This window comes from Eurypyga helias, unplaced genomic scaffold (genome assembly GCF_000690775.1).
Source record: "Eurypyga helias isolate BGI_N326 unplaced genomic scaffold, ASM69077v1 scaffold10871, whole genome shotgun sequence".
NCBI classification, from domain to species: domain Eukaryota; kingdom Metazoa; phylum Chordata; class Aves; order Eurypygiformes; family Eurypygidae; genus Eurypyga; species Eurypyga helias.
In genome coordinates, this window is record NW_010232761.1 from 2070 (window position 1) to 13173 (window position 11104).

General features: G+C 48.2%; 1 protein-coding gene across 1 annotated transcript in view; it reads left to right on the forward strand.

Annotated features, from left to right (window-relative positions):
• Window positions 1-441: 441 nt before the first annotated feature.
• The window catches only part of WDR20 (WD repeat domain 20), a gene marked incomplete at its 5' end in the record, with an annotated part of 12455 nt that continues 1792 nt past the window's right edge, over window positions 442-11104 (forward strand). Inside the window, one exon of the mRNA XM_010161502.1 lies at window positions 442-1719. Coding sequence (XP_010159804.1) covers window positions 442-1719 — 1278 coding nt within the window. The remainder of the gene's footprint in view (window positions 1720-11104) is intronic.

Below are 11104 nucleotides of genomic sequence, written 5' to 3' on the forward strand. Positions count from 1 at the left end.
TAAATTCACCATTATTGATTTGTAATCTGTTTGCTATGTAGTACAGATGAGTAACTGCCTTTTTTCCCCTCTAGCTCACTCGGTGTTTCCTTGATTGTTTGCTTTTCACCCTCTTCAACCTACACAGCGAAAAATAACCCTCAGAACAGTACCTTTAGTTTCATAACAACAGGTTGGCTTGATTGAAGTATGTTCTTTGTGGAACGTGGCTGGACCATAATCATAACCTTTGGTAGCGCTTTGTCTGAAAATAATTTCCTCTTTGCTGCCTGATAAGATGAAAAGTTTTTGCAAATACATAACATAGCTCCTTTCTAGGAAGTTGGGTTCAGTTTGGTTAAGTGTTGTTCTCCATCCATCCCAGAAAGCTCGGCTTTACAGTTAATCATTAAAACTTTAATTTTCAGACTTTCTGATGTGTATCTTCTTTGTTTTTCACAGAGACTAATAGACAAGTCCCGAGTAACCTGTGTAAAATGGGTACCAGGTTCGGAAAGCCTTTTCCTAGTAGCTCATTCCAGTGGCAATATGTACTTGTATAACGTGGAGCACACTTGTGGTACCACAGCCCCGCACTACCAGCTACTTAAACAAGGAGAAAGCTTTGCAGTTCACACTTGCAAGAGTAAATCCACGAGAAACCCTCTGCTTAAATGGACAGTAGGTGAGGGTGCCCTGAATGAATTTGCCTTTTCCCCAGATGGGAAGTTCTTGGCGTGTGTGAGCCAGGATGGTTTTCTTCGTGTGTTTAACTTTGATTCGGTGGAATTGAATGGTACAATGAAAAGCTACTTTGGAGGACTGCTGTGTGTGTGTTGGAGTCCCGATGGGAAGTACATAGTGACAGGAGGAGAGGATGACTTGGTAACGGTTTGGTCTTTTGTGGACTGTCGAGTAATAGCGAGAGGCCACGGACATAAATCGTGGGTCAGCGTTGTTGCTTTCGACCCGTATACCACTAGCGTAGAAGAGAGTGACCCGATGGAATTTAGCGGAAGTGATGAGGATTTCCAAGACCTCCATTTTGGCAGAGATCGAGCGAATAGCACACAATCTAGGCTATCCAAAAGGAACTCTACAGACAGTCGTCCAGTAAGCGTTACGTATAGATTTGGTTCGGTAGGCCAGGACACACAGCTCTGTTTGTGGGATCTTACAGAAGATATCCTCTTCCCCCACCAACCTCTCTCAAGAGCAAGGACACATACAAATGTCATGAATGCCACAAGTCCACCTGCTGGAAGTGGTGGAACTAACCCAGGAAGTAATGGAAACAGTATCACAACACCTGGAAACTCTGTGCCCCCTCCTCTTCCACGGTCAAACAGCCTTCCACACTCGGCAGTCTCAAATGCTGGCAGTAAAAGCAGTGTCATGGATGGTGCCATTGCTTCTGGCGTTAGTAAATTTGCAACCTTATCGCTACACGATCGGAAGGAAAGACACCATGAAAAAGATCACAAGAGAAACCATAGCATGGGACATATATCTAGCAAGAGCAGTGACAAACTGAACCTAGTTACTAAAACCAAAACGGACCCAGCTAAAACTTTGGGAACACCTCTCTGTCCCCGAATGGAAGATGTTCCCTTGTTAGAGCCTCTTATCTGTAAAAAGATAGCACATGAAAGACTGACTGTGTTAATTTTTCTTGAAGACTGTATAGTCACTGCTTGTCAGGAGGGATTTATTTGCACATGGGCAAGGCCTGGTAAAGTGGTAAGTTTTAATCCTTAATGCTGCATCAAAGAACTAGAACTCTGAATAGGTAGTTTTCTTGAAATATAAATGAATGTTGAATATAAAATTTCTTTATGCTTAATGTAAAAAGAAAAACAAAATCCTCAGAGCCATACTTTTGGATACTGCATGCCATATTTCTGAATGATTTGAAGTGTCTTGGGTACAGTTACGAAGTACAGTTGCCTTCCAGCAGAAGAAATAAATACTGTGCATCTGAACTGCCGATCGGTGTTCTTAATCATAGCCACAACATGGTGAGAGCTGTGGGGGTAGAAACTGAGGCAAAACCTGTCAGTCACTAAAACAATTATAACCCTTCCAGTTTTTTCTGTGAAACGCAGCACTGCCGCTGGGAGGAGCTTACGAAAAGCTGCTGCTTTTAAGTCTTAAGGAGAAACGTGAGCTCTGAAAACATTAAAACCAAAGGGATTTCTCCCTCCCTACTTCTCGGCGGCGGGCCGCAGCGGGCAGCTGTCTGGGCGCTCACTGGAACGTCGGCTGTCCTGCGTGCAGACTCGCCAGCCCCGTGCTGCCTTTACGCCCTGGGGATCGTGAGTCAGCGTTGGCAAGGCGCTCTGATGTTTGATTTCTGTGTTCCTTAGGTTAGGGAAAGTCATGCTTCCCAGAGAAACGGGAAATCGCTCGAGCTACGTTCCTGTCGGGTTTGTTGGGCTCACGGACAAGCTCGTGCTTTTTGATGGCAGCGGTGGTACCAGCTGAAGCTGCGCTTAAATGTGTTACTGGTTTTAACTCTTGCCGCTGGTGCGCTCGACCGCAGATCAGCTTGTTTGAATTCTGTCCAGCGCCTGGCAGGCTGTGTTTTGAACGTAGCTAAACGTGGTGATGGTTTTGTTGGAAAGTACTGGGCGCTCCACCAGCTCGGTTTGCCAGCAACATCCTTAAAGGAATGTGGCCATGAAAATGCCAACAGAGTTGATCTAGCAAAAAGGACCGTTATTTTGGTGAAAAACTTACTTTGCCCCCCAAAGAGAAAAAGGGAATAATCTGGTAATACCAGACTACTGCCATGTTGGGCAGCCTAAATGCAAATCTCATACTGGTTTTAACCACGTGATTTTCAAGGCGGAGGTACCGTCTGTATTTATGCACCACGTCGTTGTTTTACAAAAATCTCAGTTTTCGCAGAACTCTTTGTACAATGTCAGTTTTCTTGAGGTGTTACCAAAGCTGTCCTAGTGAAGGCCTGTCTGGAGAGCTGTGTCCGCTCTGCATCGTAATACACACTGGAAGGTTGGCTCTCAGGCTAAAAATTGTACACACTTTTCTGGGGAGAAGGGAAGAGGGTGTTACCTAAAAGTATTTTTTTGCCTAAAAACAGATTCAGCCTTAATTTAAAAAAAAAAAAGGCAAGTGCACCCCCCAAACCCACTAAACTGTTTAGACTGTTTGTCCCAAATGAAACGACGACAGCGGTTATCGGTGACGGGGTGCAGTTCACGTCTTCTGAGTCGCCGCTCTCGCACGTGGGGCAGTGCCTCAGATTTCTGCTGCCACCTGTGTCTTCTGGCCGTTGCAAAACCCCTCTGCGTGCTACTGAACGTGGCGTTGGGAAATTTCTTGGCGGTGGCTGAGGTGGGTTTTGTTAGGCTGGGCCTAAGGTAAATATATTTCTGTGTCGATTTTTGATTTGGAATATGACATTTCAAATATTTCAGAGATAAAGTATGCAGTACCAAAAAAATCGGGATTTATGTATTGGCCAATATGGAAAACTTTAATTACAGGTAAGTAACTTTCATGCTGAAGTTATCACTTTCAAAATTAATATATTGCACACTGATGTAAATGCCATATTGTTTAGGAAGTATTTACTTAGAAATTTTCAAATGAATTTGTTTTTCTGATTTCACTTGCGTTTCTAGTGAGCTCACTCTGCTGGTAAAAACTAAACCTTGGTGGCATGTTTACAGGGCTTTGATAGGAAAATGTTGTGCCAGAAGGACATTACGAGCATCCTTTTTGTTTATAGGAAAGCACTTAATTTTATTTAATGAACTTGTGGAAGTATTAAACACTCATGGCAACGTCTCTCTTACTGGGTTATATACCGTTCGTTTCTGTTCGCCGCGGGTTTATCCTCGGCTGTCCCCTTCCTCTGGGGTTTAAAGCTGTTATTTCTAGTCTTCCTTTTGAAATGTGGGTCCCCAGGTGATCTTAAAAGGCCGTCACAGTTTTGTCTGCCGACTCTAGAAAGCAAACCGCTGAGCCTTGCTGCCGCTCCCATCCCTGCCTCAGGGGCTGCCCTTCTGTTCACGCCACGGCCAGCCGGAGGGAAGGGTCGGATGGAAACCCGAAGCAGGTCTGTGGTGTCTGACTTGTTTCCACTGAGCCAGCGCTGCCCTTCCCTCCCCTTCCTCATAGAATCATAGGGGACCTTAAAGACCATCTAGTTCCAACCCCCCTGCCATGGGCAGGGACACCTTCCACTAGACCAGGGTGCTCAAAGCCTCATCCAGCCTGGCCTTGAACACTTCCAGGGATGGGGCATCCACAGCTTCTCTGGGCAACCTATTCCAGTGCCTCACCACCCTCTCCGGGAAGAACTTCTTCCTGATATCCAATCTAAACCTCCCCCCTTTCAATTTAAACCCATTACCCCTTGTCCTGTCACTACAGGCTCTTGTAAAAAGTCCTCTCCCAGCACCCTTGTAGGCCCCTTCAGGCACTGGAAAGCTTCACAGCCACCGGAAGACGCGCTGGGTCGTCGGGCTGTGCGTGTGGCAAGTTCTCTTCTTTCTCTTTGGGCTGGTGCTGCCCTCAGTGGAAGGAAGCGGGAGAAGTGTCCCTTCAGCCGGTGTCCCTGTGGTAGTTGACAGGCTGTACGGCACTTGCGGCATCCCGACGCCTTCGAGGTTGCTGCGCCAGGGGGTGTGTAACCATGCCGTGAGCTTCCTCACGGGATACGCCATTCTCGCGCCGCGCTCCCGCGCCTGCTGCGCTAATGCCCGGTCAGGGCGAGGCCGAGCGAACAGCAAGGTGCAGTAAGAGACAAGGTGAAGGAAGCTCAGGATTCACTAGTTTCCATTTTTCACCCTCACTTTTTGTTAGCTTGTTGGCGAGGAAGGAGGTCCAGGGCGGTGAGAAAACCAGGTTGCCTTAACAAGAGTGTGAGCTTTCCTCTCCACGCAGGCACGGTCGGCTGTCTCCGCGCCCCGCCCTGCCTTTGGAAACCGAGATGGGACTAGACAGATGTTGCATTAATCCGAAAGCATGGAAGGAGAATTTTAAGGGACCCCAAGCAAGTTTGCATGTTGCCTTTACGGCTACTTCAGGCTTGATTACGGGACCTGAGGAAGCAGTTTTATAAAAGACCAAACCACAACCCAGCAAAACCCCCCAAAAAAACCCAAAGTGGTGCCTGGGTAGGTAAAACAAGTTTTCTCTGAACTCGGTGGTCAGGGAAGGCGTCAGATCTCTGCGTCTGACATCGGGACGGGGCCATACACCCTCTCGGATAGAGGCTCCGCTTCACGGGTGTAAAAGCTGCTGATGAGACGGCGGAAGGCAGGGTGGGCAGAAACGAGGCGGCGCGATGGCAGCGTATAACCCAGCAGGATAAACGTGCTACCATTTGTACAGCTAATGCACACAAACTTATTTATTTGGCTCGCTGTACAGGAAGACGTGGGCTTAAACGGTAACATCCTTGAACCTTCTAGCTAGCTGCAGCCGTAGGACGGCATCGTGTGTTAGTACGACTTGTGGGGCAGTACTGAAGCCTTCCTGCGCTGTGTCGGGGCGAGATGAGCTGTACGCACTAATTATTCCTCAGTGGAAAGGAGCATTTCATCGTTACAGTTGAAGTTCAATTGTTGGTCTTTTAAGTCCTGTCGAATAGATTCCTTTCAGCGCAATACGGTATCTGTATAAACTTCAGGGATGGTTACAGCGAAACTGAAACACGGCTCCGTGACTTCGAAGCTTTCCGTAACGTGCGTGAGAGCCGAGTTGCAGGCAGCATCCCTGCGTTATCAGGGTGAACTGAAACCGCGTGCGCTGGTGTGATGTTCATAGCCAGGAACGCGTGCGTGCGTGGGGAGGTGTGGCCAGTGGGCTCCAGTAAAGCCAGGAGAGAGCGTAACCCCGTAAAGGCTTTATGATGAGGATGTCTGGATTAGGAAATAACATGACTTTTACTAAACACTTCTTAGAAAACCCATGTTCTGAATTATCACCTCTTAAAACTTAACGTGTCCTTGGAATGAGTGTATGTGTCTGCCCCTTTAACGACATAAAGCTACTAAATTGATATTTAAAACGCTGGCCTGCTTATGTTACGATAATAAAATCTGTGTCAGTCAGTTCATTTACTGTCGATTTACATGTAAAGATTAAACACTATTTTTTCTGCATTTTGACTTCTGTATGCTGGAGTTTGTTAAAAGATTGACATGTTAGGTGATACTGTACAAAACTGTATTGACTACCTTTAGTGAAAATCAAAAGTAAAATTCATATGTATTTCCTTTTTACACTTCCATCTAATTTCTTGACAACTTGAATAAATTTCATAGAGCCTTTCTAACATGAACTATTGTTAATTTAACTGTTGCAATAATTAAGCTTTAAGAAGTTGTTGGTATATTTATAATTTTAAGAAGATGTTTGTTTCCTACTGCTTATTTTTAGCTGTTCTATTGTTGCTGTTACAGCTGAAGAACTTTACTAAATACTTGACATTACAAAATAACTCGCTGGGGTTGTCCTCTGTATACTGATGTTAAATAAAAATGTTTGATTGAACTGTAAATGTAGATAACTTTAATAGTCCTTTCCGCACTGGAGTTTTAATTATTCTGGCAGCCCGTAGGCGGCCTTACGCAAACGGCCACCGTGCAAGCTGTTAACTTGCCCTGCGTTAAAGTGAGAAGCTGGGCGCAGCCTGTAACCTGCTCCGAGGGAAGGTTTCCCTTCGTCTCGAGACGATGCGTTCCTTTTGCTGTTTGACTCTGGCCGCTGAGGTCACGTCTCGCGACACGTTTTTTAGCACTAGAGTAATACGAGTTAGAGTCTTTGTCAAACCGCGTAGCAGGCTTGCTTAAACTCAGGTTCAGTAAAGCACAGCCACGGACGTACCCAGATTCAGTCTGCCCGCCTGCCAAGCAGAAGCTGGGGCAGAGCGTTGTCACTGCTTCGAGGCCTCTACAGGAGCTCTTTCCTCCCCGCGCTCTGGTGCAGGGTGTGTTCGTTCTTCGGCTTTCGATCCTGACATTTACCCAAAGAGGCTGAATTTACAGCCCTGCGGACACGGCTCGGTCAGATGATTCAGGTGTTTTCAGGCTAGAAAAACTGTGACTATTCTAGAGCCAAACTTGTCTGAACTAGAACTGAATTAGTCGCGGAAGCAGTGTAGACGTCGATGCTGCCCTTCCACCTCTGTGGAGTAGGGCTTTTGTCACCCTTGCTGCAGTGGGTCTGTGTTAACCAGTGAAGGAGCCAAACAAACGGTATTTACTGAAGTGTCTCAAAGGCACTTTGGAGCATTTTCCATGAAAAAGTTAGTGATTTTGGGCCTGGTCTAACTGGGCGGGGACTCTTGTGCGCTAGGCACGAACTCTGTCGACTCAAGCTAACAGAATCATCTTCTTACGCGACCGTGAGCACCTTCTGGCACTTGGGACATGACTTGCCTATGGGTAGCACAGGTGTATATTTAAGAACAGGTGCCAGTGGAGAAGCAGGAGTTAATCCATCCTGGAAGCCTCTGGGAACAGCCGGTTGCACTGGAGGATGCAGGAACTGGTTGGTCAAGCCCGTTTCCCAACAGTCAGCGTGAGCGTGAAACAAAACCAACGCCCACAAGTTCCGTGGTCACGGAAGATGCTTTGGCAAGAGGCGTCTTGGAACACGAAAGTGTCACCGCGCTGTCTCCAACGCTGCACGAACGCCTCAAGGAAGTAACTTGGACGATCACGTTCTTTTCTGGGTTTTGAAGGTGGATTTTAGGTGGGTGCTGACCCGCCCCTATCAAATTCATTTGGCTCATTCCTTCTCCTGCTGAGACCATGCTTATTTTACAACTAACCAGAACGGGGTTGCCTCAAGTCCTCTGGTTTTCCCTGCTTTAGCTCCATTATTTCTGATCTCAAATGTTGACACCAACTTTGCAGTGTGAAGAAGCTGGAGAAAGGGCTGTTCCTGAGCCTGTGACCCCTTACTGACTAGATGAAGCTTGAGGTCCTGTTGCTCAAGGCAAATCAGGTTTCCGCAGGCAAAAGCCTTTTGTGCTTTCCCCAGCACGCAACTAGTTGCATCTGGAATCATGTTTTCCTCTTGGACACGCGTATCTTCTGCTTGCCAGTCGTGCCCCAGTCCTGACCTAATCTTCCCTAATACCACTGAACAGAATTTGAGTCTTGATCTGCTGGTTTCCTAGCAGCCTTCACTCTTCCTTTTGTTGACAGTGAGTAAACCGGTGGTACACCACCATGAGGAGGAAAACTCCTTTGGGGGCACAGAAACCAAGTTTCATGTGAAACCTCTTTGATGCTGCTGGGTGCTTTTACGTGGTCTGGCGTGGAATGGTTTGAGGGTTTAGACTTTCCTGCGCCACCACTGGAACGAAGGGAGAGAAAAGGCAAGCGGGAAGGACGCGTTTAGAACTCCATCCTGTGAACATGAAGACCCTGTAACGATCGGTATCGGCTCTGCTGTATCACCCTCCATCCCATACAAAGTATTTCTCTTCGTGCTGTGTTATGTGAGGGTTCTCACCATTTCCTGGACTGGCATAGCAGATAGGGTTTATCAAATTAATGCCATTTTTGTATGAGCATTCATTAATTCAGCCATTTCTTTAACTGGTTTAATTGCATTAGTGATGTGTATCGTGAGACTTTTGTTTTCACATTGTTTGTTCCATTGGGCCCTTTGTTTTGGTTTTTCTGCTGCTCGATTCCGAAACGGGAAGTAGGGAAGACGTGCTGAGTCCGGTGATGCAACAGGTGCCAGAGTCAGCTGAGCTGCCGTAGGGAAGGAGCCAAGGCTGGGCGTGTGCCAGGGGCGTCGGGACGGAGCAGATAGACTTAACCTCCCGCATCTCGCTCCTCTGTCCAGACTTGCAGTTACTGTCTGGATCAGTGACAGTGCAGGTGACTGCACCTTTGGCGCTACCGAATCCTGTTCTGACTTAGGCCAAGAGAACATTAACCCCGTAGTTACCGACAGCTAGCTTCCACGCTTTTGCAAATCCAGCAGTTATGTGCTGATCTTTCACAGAATTGGTTTCCGTTGTGAAACCTTGTGTTGCATCTCTTTGGGAAAACCCCCAACTTTTGGCTAGAGCACGTGTGGAATTACTTTTTTTTTTTACAAACTACCCCCCGCAGCCCCATGACGAGTGCGGAGGGTCAGCGTTCGCCTGCTGCGGGTCTGTCTGAACCGACACCGTGGGTGGCAGAGACCTTGCTGGTTGTAGGCGTCACGGCTTTTCGTTCCTACCCCTGCAAGCCTGGCCTTACCAAATACGCCAAGTCCCGTGCGTTTTGGCAGGTCAGAGAACGCACGGATAAACGTGGAACGGACACGGCAGCTGGTGCTGAAACGGCGCGAGCTCAGTGCTCTCGGGTCGGTAACCGACATAAGAAAAGCGATACCGCCTGCGGCGAACACGTGTCAGCGTGGGGTATCCCGCTGGGGTGGCAGGTGATGTAGCACCTCCTTGGAGGACCCTGAGAGGTTGGGATGAAGGTGGTTGTATCCCATTCCTGACTGTGGTCTCAGAACGGTTCCGTGTCCCCTCCCACCCCACCAGACCCCCATGCTGACCAAGTAACGCCGCTAGCGAAAGACAAGATTTATTTTCACCGCTTCTTTGAGCAGTCCCTTGATTTGCTGGTGCCGCTGGCTCGGCGGGACCTGTTTGCTCTCGCGCTCCCAGCCGCCGTGCGGCATCGCGCGGCACGTCTGCCCTTGTCGTGTCTCAGTCCTTCTGTCGCGCTACGGAGCTGCCTCAGCTTTTGTCCCACCCTTCGCCACCTGCTTGGCTGGGCTGGATGGTTCCATCGTGGAGCGCTGCAGGCTCTCATCCTTCCGTTACTTGTTTCACAGCCTTTTCCATCATGCTCTTCCCAGAGGATGCAGTTACAAATATTCTCGTCCCACGCCCTTTGTGTTACAGATCAGACTCTTAAAGGGTAACTTTTGGTTCAGAGCGGTCACTTTTTGGAGCCTTCGCTTTCCTGATGTGACTTCCTAAAGTTTCCTGCATTCCACCCATCACAACTTCCACAGCGGTCTTGCTCGACAGGCTGACGCCACGCGCAGTTCTGCAGCATCTCTGTCACTTGGGACCTGCGGAGAACACTCGCCACCTGGGTGCCTCAAAACCAAGTCGTTATTCTTGCTCTTCTTGGATGAGCACCTGAGATGTCTTCTGACCTCAGGTGCTTGGAAGAAGTCACAGAACTTCTGCTCTCTCCCACAGGAGCGGAGGTGTGGCGTGGCCATCAAGTGGTAAGGCAGTACCTGCAGGGTTGGGAAACGCCTGTCTGCAGTAGCGATCTCGGGACTCATCCCCCTTGGGCATCCCTCTGGCCTGCCTGCTCAGTGCTGCGGGATTAATTCAGAGCAAGGACTGCAGCAGGAGCTCCCAGTATTCAGTTACTCTCAGCTACCTGCGCTGCACCCCTGCTCTTGAAAGCAGGGAGTATCCATCGCTTGGGAGATGGAACCGGGACTGAGCAGCTCCTTGTTCCGAGTCTTGGAACCTGAATTCTGGAGTGTCTGGTAGTTCACGAGGAACAAGGCACCACACTGAATGGTGCTGCCATTTTCTAGAAGAATTGTAGGAAAAGGAATGGCTCCTCCTTTTGTTTCCCAACAACTGGTTGTGTTAGGCCTGAATAGTCCTTATTCCTCGTCATCGGGATGGCACGGCCCTGAGCCTGTTGAAGACTTGTGTGGTGCCAGCCCTGGTCCTGCCGATGTGCTTGTGAAGCACACGTTTGCACATGAGCAGTTTGGATTTTTCAGACTGGAAATAATACCTTTGGACATCTTTTTCCAGGGTATTTGCAAGTTGCTTGGTGGATGTAATCATCTGGTGAGACAGACCTTCCAGTTGCTGCTGGATTTAACAGACGCCTGAAGAATGCCTCGGTAATGAACTGTAGAGTTCTGGTGCGTCTTCATCACTTCCGAACAAAACTTGAAGTGCTTCAGTGGCTTGTTTGCTCTAAAATTCTGCCCTTTTTCACCCTGGATTTCTTAACTGGTAACTAGGAAACATTTTGCTCTCTTCTCTTGAAACATGCAGTATCTTTGCTCATCCTGAATGTGAAACAGGTTTAAAGACCAACCCTCGTCGGTCTGCCTCAGCAGCGTTTGCCTCCCATTCCCT